General features: G+C 37.7%; 2 protein-coding genes across 3 annotated transcripts; both read right to left on the reverse strand.

Annotated features, from left to right (window-relative positions):
• Positions 1 to 839: 839 nt before the first annotated feature.
• On the reverse strand, positions 840 to 11,105 carry LOC144638807 (uncharacterized). Of its 2 annotated transcripts, XM_078498068.1 has the most exons (5): positions 10,944 to 11,105; positions 10,510 to 10,575; positions 5,277 to 8,409; positions 1,388 to 1,479; positions 840 to 993 (listed from the first exon to the last, which is right to left on the reverse strand). In XM_078498068.1, exons 3-4 carry the CDS (start codon positions 8,396 to 8,398, stop codon positions 1,476 to 1,478), a joined length of 3,126 nt encoding a protein of 1,041 aa, XP_078354194.1. In that variant the 5' UTR covers positions 8,399 to 8,409; positions 10,510 to 10,575; positions 10,944 to 11,105; the 3' UTR covers positions 840 to 993; positions 1,388 to 1,475. The 2 variants fall into 2 exon arrangements, with proteins under 2 accessions (XP_078354194.1, XP_078354195.1); XM_078498069.1 differs by lacking the exons at positions 10,510 to 10,575; positions 10,944 to 11,105 and having other exon boundaries at positions 5,277 to 8,537.
• Positions 11,106 to 12,907: 1,802 nt separating this feature from the next.
• Positions 12,908 to 20,991, reverse strand: LOC144638824 (tetratricopeptide repeat protein 28-like). The gene is made up of 5 exons (XM_078498106.1): positions 20,872 to 20,991; positions 20,422 to 20,487; positions 14,115 to 16,456; positions 13,726 to 13,777; positions 12,908 to 13,139 (listed from the first exon to the last, which is right to left on the reverse strand). Exon 3 carries the CDS (start codon positions 16,443 to 16,445, stop codon positions 14,298 to 14,300), a length of 2,148 nt encoding a protein of 715 aa, XP_078354232.1. The 5' UTR covers positions 16,446 to 16,456; positions 20,422 to 20,487; positions 20,872 to 20,991; the 3' UTR covers positions 12,908 to 13,139; positions 13,726 to 13,777; positions 14,115 to 14,297.
• Positions 20,992 to 21,738: the final 747 nt, after the last annotated feature.

Below are 21,738 nucleotides of genomic sequence, written 5' to 3' on the forward strand. Positions count from 1 at the left end.
TAAATCTCGCCAATAGCACAACAACAGAGCAGTTCTCACAATGTCTACAAGTACGTTATGCTTGTACATGCATGAGTTTTTGTTCTTGAGTCAATTGACGACAACATCCATTTAGATTGATAATTCCTTCCTTCAGTGATACTAAACTTATTCTTTCTTGGTTATTGACATAATGTGAGTCACTTAAGTTTCGCGTCATGTTATGTTCACGACGCTTATTGTTCGCGTCACTTTAATTTCGCGATTTTTTTGGAATCGCGAAATTCGCGAAATTAACGTATCGCGAAAATTTAATGTAATAAGGTATGTGTATTTTACAGCACCAAAATTATAACATCTCATAGGAAGGAATTGCGCCAGTTTTTACTCATTCCAAAATAAACGATCTTGTTCCTTACGGCGCATGCCACTGTGCGTTTGTCAGCCACCTGGCTAGTTTAGAACGCTCCCATGTTTTCACTTGCTAGATCAGCCTTGATCACGAAAGGGTAGTTGCGAAATATATAATGTAAAGGAACGTTACAAATTGCTTTCTATTTCATTATATCTGAAAAGGGTTTCATCCTGAATTTTTTCTATCATACAAAACGAGTAGGTTGAAAAATTTGTAGGCCTGGGCCTACGGGCCTATAGGCGGGCTGCGAACCTGTTATTGGTCTCCACTTTGGAGAGGAGACGATTATGGGCATATTGGCTTTTGTTGATTGGCAGATATCCACTTGATATCAAAAGTGATTGATGTCTACACAGCTATTAGATTGAATTTGTTATATTTTATGTGTTTCTAGCTCCGACCCTAAATACTGGGTATTTAGACATAAACTGCAAGAGATGACACATAAGCCGCAATTTTTCTCTTGTTTAATTTACTACATACTAAACAAAGCTTCAAACAAATGCTCCTTCTTACATTTCTCCTTATATCATTAATTTTTTGCTCGAATCGTTTTAGTTTAATTTAGGCAAATATAGCGAACAAAGTCAATCGTCAAGTTATAATTATAATATATATATGATAAATGCAAATGCGGCCTTACACTACTGAAGACCTGAAAAAAATTTTCAGGCTCTGAGCGGGAGTCGAACCCACGACCTTTGCGTTGCCAGTGCAATGCTCTACCACTGAGCTATCAAAGCCACATGAGAGCGGTCGTATATGGGTAATCCCTTTATGGTGGACATGATACTCGGCCCAAGTATATGTGAAATAAATGAATGTGTGTCCAGCAGTAGCAATGAAATATATATATGATAAATGCAAATGCGGCCTTACACTACTGAAGACTACTGAAGACCTGAAAAAAAATTTTTCTTCAGTAGTGTAAGGCCGCATTTGCATTTATCATATATATATTTCATTGCTACTGCTGGACACACATTCATTTATTTATAATTATAATGTTTACAACAAAGTCTCTCAATTGAGTCAAATCGGTTTTGTGTTTTAGTTTTCACCTGATGCTGCGTTGGTCAAGTCACCTAAACGAAAAAACAGAAAATGACATGAGAAATAAATAAACATGCATACAAGCAAATTATCCCTTCATTAGAAATTATGCTACCCCATAATCCATTCGTTATATTAAAAGCTAAACCGGTTAATATCTGAGATCCAATGCAATGAATTGTCATAAATAAACATATTTCTGGTAAAGTTGAACCCTCGAATTCTTTAACCTCCTTAGTCGAAAGACTGATTTCCCGAACTAATTTACGTCTTTCGACTCAACTCAAGAAAGTTCGAGGAACCACGTTAAGGAGACCTTAAGACGGAAAACTAAACAAGGATTTAAAAGGACTTGCGATATACCTATTGGAAAATTACATTGGGGACTTCCCTAAAGTGGTTTAATTTAACTGCCCGTCGTTAACTCGGCATAGATATAAATAACAGTATATATACTAGTGGTAACCACAGGTTAGAAAGTGCGGGCCTAGACGCACTTAGACAAGGTACTGGTAGGCAGTGCCGATAATTAAATAAACGACTGAACAAGGAGAACTGAAATGATCAAATGGACAATAGACAATTATTCTGAGTAACGCGTCACGCAAGGATTTTTCGCACGCGGTGCAGTGTGAATTTAGATGTGATTTTTCTCAGTCGGTAAACTCGCTATGTTGTCAGTGTTATAACGAATTTCTCGACAATAACCGTTGTTGGAATCATTCGCTTTACCGTGGTTTATCTATGATACAATCACAGCAAATGTTCTCAAAAGCAACACATAACGCCTTCAATGTCACAGAAGGTTTATCTAATGTGACAAGCTGTTTTTAGAATATCGCTCTTGGAGAACAGATTTTTAGGCGAGGACGTAGTCTCGAGCCTTATGCTGTCGACCGAGTTTCGTGTGAGAATTACCCTCGACCCCAGGGCCTTCTCGGCGACGAGTTTTCGAGGGTGTGGATTGGCAACTAATCACATGCGACAGGTCACGCGAAGTATCTGTTTGTGCCGTCCGCCATCTTGGTCGTGCGATTGTGAACTTGTGAGGATTTTCTTCGAGAAGCCTTGAGTTGAGGATTGTATCTGTTATTTTCGCGCTCACCTACAAACACATAAAGAACTCGTAGTGCACGCATACTAAATCGACATACACACACACCAGATAGGTCGAGGGTCTACATTTTAATGTTTAATCTGAACTACTGGCGACATTGTAACCTGAGCTTTAACTGAAGACGAGAAGTGCAGAAGAATATATTGCCACAACTGCTGAGGTGAGCTATCTAAAGTTTATATTTGCTTGTACTTTATTGAATACCGTAATGATGAATAACATAATGGTCAAAGTATTTATGGAATCGAAATAACGATTTTAATAGGTTAAATATCTGCTAGATGTTGTTATATTTAATTTGCTGGAATTTATAGATCACTAAGCACTGAGAGAGCTTCAAACGCGATCCCTTCTGTCAACAGAACGTTTTCATATAATCAGATACTAGGTGATTTTAACATTGATTTTAAAAATAGTGTACAAAGCAGCAGTAAATATAAACAAATGATTGTAAAATATGGATACAAACAAACTTATTTCAGGCTTTACCACTGATAACAGAACTACAATTGATCACATTTTATATACAAATCTAAATAAATTAAGAGTCCAAACTGGTGTTCTCGAGACACACTAAAGTGACCTTAAAGCTGTGTGGCTTAATATCAACCATAAAAGAGTATATACATTTTTGTAGGCTATAATAACTAGTAAATGATTTAAGAGGCATAGTGTACATGTAGAAAGATGTGTTAATCAGAAAAAAGAAAAATTTAAGTGAATTCAGTAACTACTTCAGTTGCATTTAATTGTTGTAGTTAATTAGTCTTGGTGTCTAAACAAATATGTGTAAAACAATTATTAAATTTTTAACAATTGATTTTTTCCTTTTTTCTGTTTACAGAACAGAATTAAAAACAACAACAACAGAAAACAACCAAGATACAGTACAGGTTTCAAAGAATCCACTGACAGCTGTGTTTTGTCCTAATTGCTTCAATCTGTTTAATCTGCACTTTGTCAAGAAGCAGCATGAATGTGTGAATGTGGCTATTGCATTGGAACTGGTTACTCTGGAACTGGTTATTGGCCTCTATTCTGCCTCTATGCAATATATAGAAAGCCCAATCCTCACTATGAATGGCAGATATATTTAAACAGAACACAGCTAAAACCATGTAGCAATAACAAGTTAAAACAAAAAAACTGTGTAAAACATCTCTGGATTTGCTACTGAAAGACCCTTCAATTCAAATTCATCACTGGCAAACCACTGTATCAACTCTACTTCCTAGACTCCACATGTACTGTATCGAGAAGCTGGACTTATTGGACTTACTTGCATCACAAATTGTACAGATAGTGCAAACAACCTTCAGCCCCATTTAAATCAAGATACTATAACAACTTTACTTCCTGGAAACTTGTACTTCCTTGCGCTGCATATTTTACCTTTAAATGATATTAAGATTTTGGACTTACTGGACAAAGCTTACATTACAGATTGTACAGTCAGTGCAGACAACTTTAAGCCACATTTAAACAAGAGGTAATCTAGATACATATTTCAAGACATTTTATTTATGCCGAAGTTGTGGAAGTTTCCTTGCTGTCTAGTAAAGTTACAAAATTTGTTGCATTCCATTGTCAGAAGTTGTGATAAAAGACATCTTATTAGAATTGTACGAATTTAATTGCCTATTTTGTGATCAAAGCAGCTTATAATTTGCCTTTTATTAACTACAGTAACATTGGTTAGAAACTAACCATACCCTAGAATGCACAACTAAAAACACCACCGGAAACAACGTACTGCATTTTAACATTTTATTTACCTGACAAACCCATTTTCCCCCCTTTATAGCAAATGACTCAGTGTCTAAACTTTTGACTAACAGTGAGGAGCCCAAAATGGTGACCACTTTTTATGTATTCACATTCTTCCTTGCAGATTTTATCCAATCAGAAGCTTTTCACAGCTTCTGATTGGAAAACGACTGTGTGAAAGAATGTGAATTAATTAAAAGTGGTCACACATTTGGGCTCCTTGCTGTAAATCACACTGAAATCGACGATATCAATTTCGGCGTTCAATTACTTAGATATCTTTTGGACTCACATTTTCACACAATAGACATTTTTGGCTTTGTCAGTGTAAATTGCCCATTTCAAAATCACATGATGCTCCCCAGAGAACGTGTTTTTAACTATCTGAATACCAAGAGAATTTTTCTGAATTTGAAAGAAGTAATTCTCAAGAGTGATGTCACAGTCTCAAAAACGAAGCCCGAAAGGTCTCTTCTCAGTTCTTTGTTTGGAATTTTTAGCATAATGACTTGCTTTACTGGAACGTCCTCGCCTTAGTATGCATTGCATACCGGTTATTCTCTACCGGTGTTACGACAAACTGTCGTGATTAACACATTTTCGCATTCCGATCGTGCTTAGTGGAAGAACAAAAATTTTCAACTTCCGGTTTGGTCCTGGTTTATAAACGTGGCGCGCACGCGTAAAACGCAATCCGCTGGTCACTGTCAAGATTAGGGTTGCGGGCCTCTCTTCGGCCCGCAATAACATACTTAAAATTTTTAAGTCCATCAATTAAAGAGCTGAATAGAAAATTTATCTCTCATGAAAAAAGTGAGACCTGTGTTAATTAATCTGTTGTCGAATTAAGACTATCAAGCTCTACTATAAGTAACGACTCTAAAAATTAAATAAAAGGTTGTTACTTGTGAGGAAAAATATATTCTTTTCTTTTTTGAAACTTACTTTGTTTTTCCAAAATCAAATGTCACGTTATCGCCAATCAGCATAAAAGGTGCCCACTGTCTCACTTCAGAATAGTCGTTACATCTCATCCACTTCATGGCCTCGTGAAGAGATTCACTGGCGCTATCCCCACCGACAAGGTGCTCGTAGAAACGATTCATGAACTGCTCTGTTGCACTGTCTTCCAGGGCCCACAGTGCCACCAACACTGAGCGTGCACCAGATCCTAAGAATGCTCGTGCGATTCCAACAACTCCCTCGGCTCTAATCTGTCCACGTCCACTGTGACAACAGCTTAGTACTACCAGCTTAGCACGCAGTTGAACTTTTGAAATATCAGACATTGTCAATAAGTAGTCTTCTTCTCGTGGGATCCTGTTAGAAGAACGAAGAGGGGCAAGGGCAATCTCTCCTCTTTCTGCATCACCGTGTGCAGCAAAATGTATGAGACTTACTGAATTTATCACTTGAAGTACTGCTTGCTTAGTTGCTTGCGGTCCCAGGAACGGCTTGACACCAAGCTTTTCTCCTATCATGTTTGCTTCGCTCTCTGCACAAGGCAGCCGTGAAATGAATTTGAGACGTCCCTTGTAACGCACCCTACCAACATCAGGATTTCCCACTATCAGTGCACCAGTCTGACTGTGATAGTCTGCTGGGCTGTCCTGAATGAGCTTGAGAGTCGTCAAGGAAGGAACGACACGGATCCTGAAAGTCTCTGATAAGTATTTTCCACTTTCGTCAGGTAACGCGGCAAATGGAATGTTGTATAAAGACCGTTCAGGAACAATGATGATTTCAGGACCCTCTATTAAGTCCACAACAGGTGCGATGATCAATTTGTGACACAGTAATAGATTCCGTTTGAGGCTATCTTGGTTATCTTTACCATCATTTCCAATTCGCGATGCTTCACGGACGTCTTCCTCACAAGGTTTTCGTTGAATATCTTTCAAAGATCGATCTTCGCATTGTTCATCTGGTAGAATGCCAAAACTTCTGAAGCGTGCGTTAGTAAAAAACTCGTCCAAATCTTCGACCAATCCTTCACGAACAATCGTTTCTTCTCCATCCACACCTTTGAATTGCACGACTTTTCTTGCTTTAAGAATCGATACAAATATGTCGTGATCAATATAAGAGAAGTATAGGCAAGTGCAACTAAGTTCTTTGTCCATGACATTTTCAATGCCAACCCATGATTGAGGATTTGCTGAGATTTGATTCTCCACGGAGTACTGAGTTGACATTATATCTGACAGAGCTCTGGCCCGACGAAGCTCTGAAACGTACAGAACTTTATTAGCATTTCCAGCATAACAGAAGAATTCAGTGAGTACCCGGTAGGGATCAGCATGTTCGTGAGAAAAAGATATCTTAAATTGATCGTTGTCCCGGAGAGAACCTCGCAAGTCCTCGCATTTGTGAATACTTGGCAGGAGATACGACAAAGCTTCCTGAATTTTTCCCCCTAGAAGCATAAGCCCTCCAAGGTTGGAAAGGCATGTAGACTGTTTCTTAACGTCTCCAATCTCTTCGCTTATTACAAGCGACTTCTTGTGAAATTCTTCCGCCTCGACATATTCACCAAGAAATTCAAAAATAGTTCCAAGATTTCCATAAATTGAGGCTTCGCTATTTTTGTCTCCAATTTTCTTAATGATCGTAAGTGCCTTCTCTAGATATTCTCTGGCTTTTTCGTAGTCACCAACTGATTGAAACACATTTCCTAGGTTTCCGTAAACAACGGCTTCTCCTTTTTTGTCACCAATTTCTTTACTGAATGCAAGTGCTTTCTGAAGACATTCGTGAGCCTTGGCATATTTACCAAGAGAGCGGAACACAGTCCCTAGTCTTCCACAAGCACTTCCTTCTCCTTTTTTGTCACCAATTTCTCTTGCGATTGCAGCTGCTTTCTGGTAATAGTCTTTAGCCTCGACATACTCACCAACAGATTGAAACAGGCGTCCAAGGTTTATGTAACAGGAAGCTTCTGCTTCTCTGTCGCCGATTTCCTTTTTGATCGCAAGTGCTACCTCAAGATACTCTTTCGCCTTCTCATATTCTCCAAGTGATGTAAGTACAGTTCCAAGGTTTTTATAGCAACAGGCTTCTTTGTTTCTGTCCCCCATTTCCTTTGTAATCTCAAGTGCTTTCTCGTTATATTCCTTCGCCTTCTGATATTCTCCAACACATTCAAACACAGTTCCAAGGTTTGCGTATTGAGTAGCTTCACCATCTCTGTCACCAATTTCTTTTTTCATCGCAAGTGCTCTCTCGTGATATTCCTTTGCCTTCTCATATTCGCCAAAGAATCTAAACACTGTTCCAAGGTTTCCGTAACAGGAGGCTTCTCCATTTCTGTCACCAATTTCTTTACTGATTGCAAGTGCTTTCTCGTGATATTCTTTCGCCTTCTCATTTTCTCCAACTGAATGATACACCATCCCAAGGTTTCCGTAACAGGAGGCTTCTCCATTTCTGTCACCAATTTCTTTTCTGATGGCAAGTGCTTTCTCGTGATATTCTTTCGCCTTCTCATTTTCTCCAACTGAATGATACACCATCCCAAGGTTTCCGTAACAGGAGGCTTCTCTATTTTTGTCACCAGTTTCTTTCCTGTTTGCAAGTGCTTTCATGTGGTATTCTTTCGCTTTCTCATTTTCTCCAACTGAATGATACACCGCCCCGAGGCTTTCGTAACAGAAAGCTTCCATATTTCTGTCACCAATTTCTTTACTGATTAGTAGTGCTTTCTCACTGTGTTCTTTTGCTTTTACGTACTTACTCTGACGAAGATACGATGTCGCTAGTATTAAGTTAATTTTACATTCTTCGAGCCTTCCCCCGCATTCTCGGAGAATGGGGAGAGTTTTTGTAGCGTATTTTATTGCATTTGTGTAATCATCGATATGCATGTACGCCAGTAACATTGACAAATATATCCCCTTGTAAAGGAATTTATATTTCTTCTTTTCTTTTATGAGTGGTGTGTTGTCGAGGATAAACAGGCATTCTTTGCATAACTCGATGGCTTTAGGAAATCGACAGGTGTTGTTAAGGAAATTGGCAACAATGAGGCCGATATAGATGGTTTGTATAATTTCAACTATGTTGTTCATGTCAAGCAATTCTGTCAGAATAAGAAATGAATAAAATTGCAGTTAAAATATCCGGTTTATGTTTGTATTACATTTACCGGAAAAAGATTCTCTAGTGAAAACATTAATATTTATTGCGTTTTATACCATTGCTGGTAAAGTGTACTGAATATAAATGTTCGCAGTAATAGCAGTGCGTGTCCTATTTAGTTTTAAACGGGCTAGAGACTATCTAAAAGTTTGTTCTCAAACTACTTTTAACAATTTTTTTTACAGAACTACTGTTTGCTTTAAGTAAGAGCATTTTTCAGTTATTGCAGTTTGTATGCGGGGAATATTTATTTCTCAGTCATTCTGCAGGAATGTCTTTTACTCAAGAGCGGAAAACAATTAGTCATCACGATTTGTTAACCAATATTTCAATTATTCACAGCATTATTTTAAGGATCTATATGGTATCTTTTTCCTGAGACATAATTTAATAATTATTAAAAATGTTTTAAAGACGATAATATTATGTACAAAGTTTAAAACTTTATTAAAACCAAACGTTTTCGACTAAAAGTCATCTTCAGGGTTGTTGTGTTCGCCGCGTCCGTTCGTATTGAAAAAACATAATTCACAAAATGTAATGTATGGTTAATTATTATATCAGCAAGAGCTAAATCTAAAATTGGAAGATGGCCACCTTCCGCACTGATTTTCCTCCGTCACGTGAGTATATTTAGTCAAGTCAAACCGACAAACGCCAACAATGAGCAATGAAGATTTTCCTACTAAAGACAAACATATTATTTTTTTTACATGTAATTTACCTCAATTTTCTGGCCTAGCCTCTTACAAGTTTTAAGTGAAATCTCGCCAGTTTTACACTTGTGGAAGTATGTTTTTCGTATGAGTGTAAAATTCCTGTTTTTAAGTAGTGCTATAAATTAGAAACACACTTTATTTCAACCACTTGTGGCCAAAACATGTGTTCTTAAACTTGCCGCTTTGTAAAAAGACAAAATGGTAAATAAAATTCAAATAAATCTCTGTCAGCAAAACATGAATTTTCGTCTCACTTTGCATGTTGTAGTCATTTAAGTCACGACACACAATTTCGGTATACCGTCTGGGCATGTCTTCTTAATAATGTAACTATGACTCAGTTTGTTATCAACTTTCGAATCTTTCTTTCGTCTTATGGCTGTTGATGTAGGAAAATCAGATCACTATTAAAACCAAGAGGTCCTCTCAGAGAAGTATCAAGTTTATAACATACAATATTATCATTTTTATCTTGAGGACACTGGAAATTCATGGTGATCGATAAGTAGGATACGTGATAATCCGATTCTTCTACTACCTTCAAAAAAAGAAATTGTTAGAAAGTGAAATCAGGACTGTCACGTTCTCAGTCGCAATAATTTTCCTCCTTAATCACGAGAAAGGTGCGTCTTTTATATTGTCTTATTTAATTAAAACTGCCTCGTTGAACAGCATCAAATAAAAAAAAAGTTAATTGCATTTCTTTGGGTTCAGTGACTGTTGCTACGTTTTCAGTGTTGCATGAGTCCTTTCGAATTCCGGCTAAACTTAATATGCGAGGTGTAACACCATATAAACTACAGTTCTGACCTTTATTTACTGTGAACTGTATATCGTGTGTAAAACTACAACTGACAGCAATATATGCCTTTGCTAAACAGGGAACTTCAATCCCTTCAAAATCACGTTGGCGAATGTATTGAAAACTTAATTCTTACCAAGTTTCGATTTCGACTGGAATCTTTCTAACAAACAACAGTATTAAGAAAAGAAATCTGAAATGGCTTTGAGTCTCTGTCATTGGCCAGAATTTTAGAAAATATTTGGCTCAACTCAAGAGTTTATAAGAAAATTAGTCTTGTGTTCCCTTTGCAAAATGACAGTTATGCGCATATTAGATTCACCCGATCTCTTTCCTCCAAAAAGTGAAATTTTCACAAAGCAAAATGTCATTTAAGCGTGAAATTATTCGCAGTCTAACATCGTTATTGATTACCGATTACATTTTAAAAAAAGTAAAGGCAACTATAAACTGTTTCAGATTAATTCAAGAGTAGTATAAACCCTTGCCTAGGTGCAAATAAATTTACGTTTGTACTCGCCACTTCCCTTGTGCCGTGTGGAAAGAATACAAAAGTAACAGCGGCAGTTAACAACAGGAACTTTGTCTGCAAGATAACCATAAAATCGCACCGGTTTATTTATGACATTTTTGGTCCACGGTTGAACCTATTTTACTAAAACGAGTGGTCTAAATTCCTCGTTTATACCTTATGAGATCAGTATGCAAGGGAGAGTGCTTCAAAGTTTATCCACTGAGGGTGGTGATTTCTAAGGAAGAAAACGTTCTTGCAAATAATAAAGCACTAGTGCCTGTCGAAATTATACAAAACTTTTTATGGTATTACGAGCTTTACTCTTGTGCGTTTCAGAAGACAGAATGAATAAACAAACTAAACAGAAACGATTATACGAATTACCAATACTGAGAGAAAATTAATGAGAGACTCTCAGGGGCTGATAACAAAACACCTACCTTTGCGAGGTCCTGTGAGATAAGCAGGATAGGTATTGAAACGCTTAATCAGTTCCTTAATTCTTATAACGGAAATGAACTTCGCCAATTACTTTGGATAAAAACTTGGGCTAAACTCTCCGTATGTACCGCTCTATGAGAAGTACAAATCAAAATTACAAAATCGACATTAGCCTGTGTCTTTTAAATTAAAAATGTGAAGTCCCTTCAAAACTAATAATGACGCAAGTGATTATTAAATTTCCAACCATGACATCACCTTTCATTTTCGACTGAATCTTTTCAATACACTGTGACAATAAAAGTACCAAATTTAAGAGAAGTTAAGATAGGCTATTTGACATCTTCAGCACAGTAACTACACATTAAGGCAATTTTCTCGAGTCCATATCTTAATCTCGTCACTGAGTTGTGTCATTCAGGTGAGTTTGAGCAGTTTGACGTAGCGCTATTTTTGCATATTATATTATCTGTCATTGCTACACTTAGTCTCACATATCTCACTTTCCCCTGTGTTTCAGTTTTCTTCGCATTAATTCAAGTCACGACACAGAGTCTTATATATGACACAGTATTTTATCAGTTTATGATGATCCTTCCCTTCCGTTTAATTTCCAAAGTCCTTCACTGCGGAAGGCGGAAGCAACAAAAGATGACGCACATTCCCCTTGGCGGTGTACTTTTCTGACCACGTTACTGACTACTCTTGGCACTTATGACAGGGGCTTAGCCAGCTTTTTTAATAGGGCAGCTTTTCGGGGGGGGGGGGGGGGGCGGAGGTCCGCCGAGGAAGTTCTTTTTTGGATCGAGACTCTCGAAAATGCCTTCTCCTTCACTTTTTGCTCTAGTTACCTTATTACATGAAATTTTCGCGACACGTTAATTTAGCGATTTTGAGGTGCACATATTTCGCGACACTTAAATTTCGCGATTTTGCGAAAATTTTGTATTTTGAATCACTTTAATTTCGCGTTTTTGAGTAAGACACAATTTACATTTTCTTGGCAATATTATTTTAAATGCCCTTGAATAAAAAAAAAACCGCCTTCATCAAAGGAAAAATAACGTCAACATTAACAAAAACGCAAGAGCGGGACTAAATCTCGCCAATAGCACAACAACAGAGCAGTTCTCACAATGTCTACAAGTACGTTATGCTTGTACATGCATGAGTTTTTGTTCTTGAGTCAATTGACGACAACATCCATTTAGATTGATAATTCCTTCCTTCAGTGATACTAAACTTATTCTTTCTTGGTTATTGACATAATGTGAGTCACTTAAGTTTCGCGTCATGTTATGTTCGCGACACTTATTGTTCGCGTCACTTTAATTTCGCGAATTTTTTGGAATCGCGAAATTCGCGAAATTAACGTATCGCGAAAATTTCATGTAATAAGGTATGTGTATTTTACAGCACCAAAATTATAACATCTCATAGGAAGGAACTGCGCCAGTTTTTTCTCATTCCAAAATAAACGCTCTTGTTTCTTACGGTGCAGGCCTCTGTGCGTTTTTTCAGTCACCTGGCTAGTTTAAAAGGCTCCCATGTTTTTATACTTGCTAGAGAAGCCTTGATCTCATCACGAAAGGGTAGTTGCGAATTATATAATGTTAAGAAACGTTACACGTTGCTCTCTATTTCATCTTGAAAGCGTTTCAGCCTGAATTTTTTTCTATCATACAATATGAGTGGGTTGAAAAATTTGTAGGCCCTGGTCTACGGGCCTATATAGGCCGGCTACGAACCTGTAATTGGTCTCAACTTTGGGGAGGAGACGATGATGGGCATATTTGCTTTTGCTGATTGGTAGATATCGAATCAATGTCAAAAGTGATTGATGTCTACACAGCTATTAGAGTTAGTTTGTTATACATTTTGTCTGTCTAGCTCCGACCCTAAATACTGGGTATTGAGACATAAGCTGTAAGAGATGACACATAAGCCGCAATTTTTCTCCTGTTTTTATCTTTATTTTGGAGCACCTGCTATTATCGTGTTTCTGTTACTACACCTTTCTTACATTTTTCCTGAAATCACTTTTGCTCGAACAGTTTAAATTTAATTCAGGCAAATACAGCGAGCAAAATCGATCGTTAAGTTATAATTATAGCGTTTACAACAAATAGTCTCTTTATTGAGTCAAATCGGTTTTGTGTTTTTGTTTTCACTTGATGCTGCGCTGGTCAAGTCACCTAAAAGAGAAAACAAAAAATGACATGAGAAATAAATAAACATACAACAAGCAAATTATCCCTTCATAAGAAATTATACTACCACATAATCTCTTCGTTATATTAAACGCTAAACGGCATATATAATATCCAAGATCCAATGTATTGTCATAAATATACTGTTACGAATGGTTCGGTTAAGTGAAGCGGTCGTTTACAAAATAACAGAAATCAGGATTCTCGGTAACACAACATCAAGTTCATTTTAATCGACTTTACCATGTCGCACCCTTCACACATAAACAACCTTCTCGAAAGTTCTTGTCACGTGACACAAGTAATAGATCTAAAAATAAATATCCTTGTGGGGAAAATCCATTACCCTAACATGCAAAATGTCACAAGCAATGTCACGCACAGTGTCAAAAGTAACGCAATTTTTTGTAACATATACATATTTCTGGTACAGTGGAACCCTGGATTTCTTGAACCTCCAAATAACTCGTACCGAAAGTCGTTAATTCCCTTTGCTCAGTCGAACGAATGTAATTTCAACCCGATTTCTCGAACTAATTTTCGTTTCTCAACTCAACTCAACTTTAATTACCTTGAAGGTTCAAGGAATCGGGATTCTACTGTATCTCAACCGCTAAGGAGACCTAAAGACGGAACAATAAACAAGGATTTAAAAAGACTTGCAATATACCTTTCGGAAAATTACAATGGGGACTTCCCTAAACTTATTGAATTTAACTGCCCGTCGTTAACTCGGCATAGATAGTAATAACAGTATCACAAAAAGATACTTGAAATTTTTAATTAAATAAATTAAAGTGCTGAATAGAAAATTTAACTCTCGAAAAAAGTGATACCTGTATTAATAAATCTGTTGTTGTATTAAGACTTACAAGCTCTACTATAAGTAGCAACTCTAAACAATAAATAAAAGGTTGTTACTATTAAGGAAAAATATATTCTTTCCTTTTTTGAACTTACTTTGTTTTCCAAAATCAAATGTCACGTTATCACCAATCAGCATAAATGGTGCCCACTGTCTCACTTCAGAATAGCCGTTACATCTCATCCACTTCATGGCCTCGTGAAGAGATTCACTGGCGCTATCCCCACCAACAAGGTGCTCGTAGAAGCGACTCATGAACTGCTCTGTCGCACTGTCTCCTAGAGCCCGAACACTGAGCGTGCACCAGATCCTAAGAATGCTCGAGCGATTCCAACAACTCCCTCGGTTCTTATTTGTCCACGACCACTGTGACAACAGCTTAGTACTACCAGTTTAGCACGTAGTTGAGCTTTTGAAATGTCAGACATTGTCAACAAGAAGTCTTCATCTCGTGGGATCCTGTTAGGAGTACAAAGAGGGGCAAGGGCAATTTCTCCTCTTTCTGCATCACCGTGTGCAGCGAAATGTATTAGACTCACTGAATTGATCACTTGAAGTACTGCTTGCTTAGTTGCCTGTTTTCCTAGCAAAGGCTTGACACCAAGCTTTTCTCCTACCATGTTTGCTTCGCTTTCTGCACAAGGCAGTGGTGCGAACCATTTAACACACCCTTTGTAGCGCACCCTACCAACATCAGGATTTCCCACTATCAGTGCACCAGTCTGACTATGATAGTCTGCTGGGCTGTCCTGGATGAACTTGAGAGTCGTCAAAGAAGGAACGACGCGGATCCTGAAAGTCTCTGATAAGTATTTTCCACTTTCATCAGTTAACGCGGCAAATGGAATGTTGTATAAAGACCGTTCAGGAACAATGATGATTTCAGGACCCTCTATTAAATCCACTACAGGAGCGATAATCAATTTGTGACACAGAGAAAGATTCCGTTTGAGGCTATCTTGGTTATCTTTACCATCATTTCCAATTCGCGACTGTTCACGGATATCTTCCTCACTAGGTTTTCGTTGAATATCGTTCAAAGATCGGTCTTCGCACTGTTGCTCTTGTAAAATACCAAAACTTCTGAAGCTTTTGTTAGTAAAAAACTCGTCCAAATTTTCGACCAATCCTTCGTGAATAGTCATTTCTTCTCCATTCGCACGTTTGAATTGCACGACCTTTTTTGCCTTAAGAATCCACAGCAAAATATCGTTTTCAACATAAGAGAGGTATAGGCAAGTGCAACTAAGTTCTTTGTCCATGACACTTTCAATGCCAACCCATGATTGAGGATTAGCTGAGATTGGATTCTCCACGGAGTACTGAGCTGACATTAAATCTGCCAGTGCTCTTGCTCGACGAAGCTCTGAAACGTACACAGCTTTATTAGGATTTCCAGTACAAAAAAAAAATGCAAAGAGTACCTGGTAGGGATCAGCATGTTCGTGAGAAAAAGATATCTTAAATTGATCGTTGCCTCGTAGATAACCTCGCAAATCCTCGCATTTCTGAATACTTGGAAGGAGATACGACAAAACTTCGTGAATCTTCCCTGCTTTAAGCGTAACCAAGCCAAGTTTGCCAAGCAATGCAAATTGTTTTTTAACGTCTCCAATCTCTTCGCTTATTGCAAGCGCCCTCTTATAATATTCTTCCGCGTCGCCATATTTACCAAGGAGTTCAAAAAGAGTTCCAAGATTTGCATAATTTGAGGCTTCTCCTTGTTTGTAGCGAATTTCTTTACTGATCGTCAGTGCCTTCTCTAGATATTCTCTGGCTTTCTCGTAGTCACCAATTGATCGAAACAAAGTTCCAAGGCTTCCGTAAGCACAGTCTTCTCCTTTCTTATCACCAACTTCTTTACTGAGAGCAAGTGCTTTCTGAAGATTTTCCTGAGCCTTGTAATATATACCAAGAGCGAGGAACGCAGTCCCGAGGTTTCTATATACAGCTCCTTCAAATTTTCTGTCACCAACTTCTCTGCTGATCGCAGCTGCTGTTTCGTAATATTCGCTAGCCCTCAGATACTCACCAACACGTTGAAACACGTTTCCAATGTTTCCGTAACATAAGGCTATTCCTTGTCTGTCGCCGATTTCTTTTTCGATCACAAGTGCTACCTCAAGATACTCTTTCGCTTTCTCGTATTCTCCAAGTGATATCAGTACGTTTCCAAGGTTTACATAACACCAGGCTTCTCCGTTTTTGTCGCCGATTTCCTTTTTTATCATAAGCATTGTCAAATATATGTCCTTGTAAAGCAATTGAAATGTCTTCTTTTCTGTTATGAGTGATGTGTTGTCGAGGATGAACAAACATTCTTTGCATAACTCGAAGGCTTTTAGAACTCGACAGGTGTTGAGAAGAAATCTGGCAACAATGTGGCCGATGAAGATGGATTGTAAAATGTCAACTATGTTGTTCATGTCAAGCACTTCTGTAAGAATATTAAGAAAAGAATGAAATTAATTTAAGTTAAAATAGTAAAACATTCTTATTGAATACAATTGCCCTGACACGGGAAGCTAAGTTATGGGAGGATACCCGCGAATGCCAGGGCAATTGGCGTGTAGAATGTAGGATACAGCAGTGATCGACCGCCACCAGGGGAGGTGGGAGGGGCGAAACTTTTACAGTCACTTCACCCACAGGCGGCCCAAGCTCACAATTAGAGGAGTTAAAATATTTAACATAATTCTCTTTTGTAACCGTACGCGAAACGTGACTCTCGACCGGCAGCATATGGAGGTGTTGTGTTACAACGGTTCTCATTTATAAAGGTTTGTATGGGAGAATACGCTTTCGAATTTATAGCTAAATATAATGAGATTTTGGCAATAAAATCAACTTACCTCAATGTCCTGTCGTTATGCGAGTTCTTAGCAGTGGAAACCAAAAATTGCATAACTCGCTTAAAACGCCTCGGATCGGCCTGAGAACCGAGATAACAACAGACATAACGACAGGACATTGAGGTAAGTTGATTTTATTGCCAAAATCTCATTATATTTAGCTATAAATTCGAAAGCGTATTCTCCCATACAAACCTTTATAAATGAGAACCGTTGTAACACAACACCTCCATATGCTGCCGGTCGAGAGTCACGTTTCGCGTACGGTTACAAAAGAGAATTATGTTAAATATTTTAACTCCTCTAATTGTGAGCTTGGGCCGCCTGTGCTTCACCAAACTCCGTTGAACTGGCCACGAGGTGACTGAAACTGTGATATTTGAAGCGGAGGTCGCAATGCATCATGCTACTAGCGCGCAGGTACAACACACCGGAATTTAACTTAAGCCATTCCCGCGTGACGGGCTAATTATGTATGCAGTGAGAATAGTCCTTTTATGTCTGTATTAAATTTATAAGGATAACATAGATATATGTTGCTTTGCTTAACCATTGCTTGTAAAGTGTACTGTATTTAAATTTTCTCGCGTATTAATGGAAGTTTGTATTCTATTTGGAACTGGCTGGAGATCTTCTAAAAGTTTAAAGGATTTAAAATGTTTTCAAACTCGGAGCGCAAATAAAATTTAAAAAAGCGTGAAATATTTCGTCTGATATCATCCAGACTTCATCAGTCACTGAGGTGGTGTTTTTTAAGATGAATGTTAAGAAGACATTTCACTGCCTCGGGGGAGTTAAAATTCTGTCAAAAATTGGAGCTAATTCAAAACCATTGTCTCTATTTAACAAAGGTTTTCTGAGTTTTATCTCAATGGCCTCTTTTACCCGGCGTTTAAAGGTGTTGATTTCGGTGGCTAACACTTTTGTCTTGCTTGTGTCTACCGAGTGGCCCTCCAGTCGACAATGTTCATGAATGGCTGACGAGTTCCTCGACTGATGTTCTTTCAAGAAGAAAATCTACGCTTCAGCGCCATACATCAAAGGAATTTCTGAACGCCTTCAAAGAGCGTTTAAGTCACACGAGGTCACACTTATTCATAAACCCGTAAATTCCCTGAGGTCGCAATTGGTACATGTCAAGGACAAAACGTCCAATCTAAAGAAATGCGGAACTGTGTACCAGGTTCAATGTGAACAGTGCAACAAGGAGTACGTTGGCGAAACGTCCCGTTTACTGGAAACCAGAATGAAAGAACATCAGTCGAGGAACTCGTCAGCCATTCATGAACATTGTCGACTGGAGGGCCACTCGGTAGACACAAGCAAGACAAAAGTGTTAGCCACCGAAATCAACACCTTTAAACGCCGGGTAAAAGAGGCCATTGAGATAAAACTCAGAAAACCTTTGTTAAATAAAGACAATGGTTTTGAATTAGCTCCAATTTATGACAGAATTTTAACTCCCCCGAGGCAGTGAAATGTCTTCTTAACATTCTTCTTAAAAAACACCACCTCAGTGACTGATGAAGTCTGGATGATATCAGACGAAATATTTCACGCTTTTTTTTAATTTTTATTTGCGCTCCGAGTTTGAAAACATTTTAAATCCTTTTAACTATGTATCCGGAGCAGGAAACCAATATTTTCAATTGTGTTCTAAAAGTTTGTTTTCAAACCTGCTTTTAACAAAACGTTTACAGAACTGCTGTCCGCTGTGAAATAGAGCATTTTAAGTAGTTGCTTTGTAAACAGGTTTTATAAACATTCCTTTGACAAAGCAGTTATTGAGTGTTCTACTCTGACGAGGCGAGGAATATTTTTTCTCAGTTATCCTGTACGAGCGTCTGTGCTCAAGCACAGAAACAATCAGCCATAACGATTATTCAACCAATATTTCAATTATTTACATAAGGTATTTTTCTTGTACTTTCCCTGACAAACATCAAAAGGCTAAATTTCAAAATTGGATGATGGTCACGTTTCGCACCGTTTTTCTTCAGTCAAGAATGGATTTTTAGAAAAGTCAAACTAAAGAGAAAGCGACGAACGACAACACCAAAGTCTTTCCTACTAGAGGCAAACCAGCCTAGTACCCAGGCGTTCCCTTCCTGCTTATCGATTTGGCGCAAAAACCCGTTCCCAGGCCTTCACGTGGACCTCGCGCTCGCCTGAGAGAGGAGGAGAACGCATAGGGACTAGGCTGGAGGAAAACATATCATTTTTCTTTAATTTACACCATAATTTCCGATTTCATTGAAATCTGGCCGGTTTTACTCTTGTGTAAGTGTAGTTTTCTTACGTGGAATTCTCCCGTTTTTAAGTAGTTCTGTAAATAAGAAACACATTTTTTCTGCCACCACTGATAAAAACACGTGTTATAAAACTTTCTGTACTTGCCGCTTTATAAAAAGACAAAATCGGAAATGAAATTCAAATAAATCTCCGTTAGCAAAAGAGGAATTTTCGTCTCACTTTGTTGCCGGGTGCAGTCAGTGACACTCATTGGTAATTTAGGTCATGATACACAATTTTGGTACCGTCTGCGCATGTCTTCTTAATAATGTAACTATGACTCAATATATGATCAACTTTCGAACCTTTCTTATGTCTTGTGCTGTTGATGTAGGGAAATAAGATCACTGAACCAACATAACCTCTCAGAGAAGTATTACGTTTATCATACGAAAAAAATAAAATCGTCAAAAAGTGAAATCAGGACTGTCAAGCCTAGATAATTATTTACCTCCCGTCATGCACAAGGAGCACCATTTCTTTTGTTTTATTAAGTAAAATTATCTCGTTCAACAGCAACTAATCAAATAAAATAACAAAAAAAAAAAAATACGTTACCTCCATCAGGTTTAGTCAAAGAAAAATATTTTTTTATTTAGACCCGGTACAGTGTTCAATGTTGATACCTTTTTAGTCTTGCATGAGTCCTTTATAGACTTTATTTGCGAAGTGACCATATAAACTGCAATTGGTACCTTTATTTGCTGTGAAATGCTTGCGCGTGTAAAAACCTACAACTGACAGCAAAATGTGTTTGCTAAACAGTGATCTTCAATATTTATCACTGGGCGGCTAGCTTTCAATTTCGACTGTAATCTTCCTAAAACACAACAGTGTTTATTTAAAAGATAAGAAGAGAAACGAAATTTCAGTGTTTCTGAGTCTTTGTTATTTGTCAGAGCTTTAGAACATATTTGACTCAACTCGCGAGGACATATTATTCATTCATAAGAAAATCAGTCTTGTGCTCCCTTTGAAAAATGGCACTCTTGCGTGCCCATATATTATATTGTTAATACAACACAATCATCCGATCTCTTACCTCCAGAAAGTGAAATTTTTGCAACGCCGTCCAATGTCATTTTATGGTGAATTTTTTCGTAGTCTAACATCGTTATTGATTGCTGATTAGATTTCTTATCTTATGTTTTAAGAAAGTAAATAATAACATACTCATACAACTATAAGATGTTTCAGATTTATTCAAGAGTAGTATGAACCGTTGCCTAGGTGCAAATCAAATTAAGTTTGTACTCACCACTTCCCTTGTGCCGTGTGGAAAGAATACAAAAGTAACAGCGGCAGTTAACAACAGGAACTTTGTCTGCAAGATAACCAAAAAAATTGCACCGGTTTATTTATGACATCTTTGGCCAGCGTTTGAACCAATTTTACTGAAAGGAAAATTTAGATTTCTCGTTTAAATACTTCATGAGATCAGTCAGGCAAAGGAGAATGCTTTAAAGTTTAATCCACTGAGGTTGGCGATTTCCAATTTTAGAAAATTCCGTTACAAATATTGTAGAACTATTGCCTTTTAAACAAGACTCGGTCTCGGTAGGGTCTAAATTATATAATAAGAAGAGCTTTACTCTTGTGGGCTTCAGTAGACAAAATGAATACAGAAACTGAACAGGAACGATTATACGAATTGCCAATACTGAGAGAAAATTTTAGACGATTCAGTGGAACATAACAAGACACCTACCTTTGCGAGGTCCTGCGAGATACGTATTTCTAATAGTTATAAACGCTAAACCGGCTCCTGTCTTCTTAAAACGGAAATCAACTTGGGTCAGACTTTCTGTACGTACCGCTCTATGAGAAGTCCAAATCAAAATGACTAAATCCACGTTAGCCTGCGTCTTTTAAATAAAAAATATGAACTTTCTTCGAAATCAACAATGACGCAAGCAATTATTATATTTTCCAACCATGACATCACCTTTCAATTTCGACTGTTTCAATACACTGTGACAATAATAGTATCAAATTTAAGGGAAGTTAAGATGTAGGCTATTTGATATGTTCAGCACAGTGCCTTAGCACTTAGGGCAATTTCTTCGAGTCCATATCTTAACCTCAGTCACTGAGTTCATGTCATTCAGGCGAGTTTGAGCAGTTTGACGTCGTGCTATTTTTGTATATTATATTATCTGTCATTGCTACACTTAGTCTCACAAATCTCACTTTCTCCTGTGTTTCAGTTTTCGTCGCATTAATTCAAGTCACGACACAGAATCTCAGTGTTTATGACAAAATATTAATTTTTATCAGTTTATTACAATCCTTCCTTTGCGTTTGCAAGGTCCTTCTAAATTACGGGGGAAAGGGTAAGGAAGGGGAAGGGGGCGAGGGTGTTTAAGCTTAGATAGATGGGGACATGCCTTTCATATTTCCTTGAATCCCTTTTCCTAAACATTTTGATATCAAAAGCTTGGAAATATAATTTCTATCAATTTCCACGAGGCTGTTGCAAACCGAAAAGAAAATTGCATGAATTTTCAGCCTTGCTCGACTTAACAGAACAGCGCTCAATCGTATTCTGCGATCGATAACTTTATCTTGTAGGTTC

The sequence above is a fragment of the Oculina patagonica genome, chromosome 14, assembly GCF_052425735.1.
Source record: "Oculina patagonica isolate OP01 chromosome 14, crgOcupat, whole genome shotgun sequence".
NCBI lineage: Eukaryota > Metazoa > Cnidaria > Anthozoa > Scleractinia > Oculinidae > Oculina > Oculina patagonica.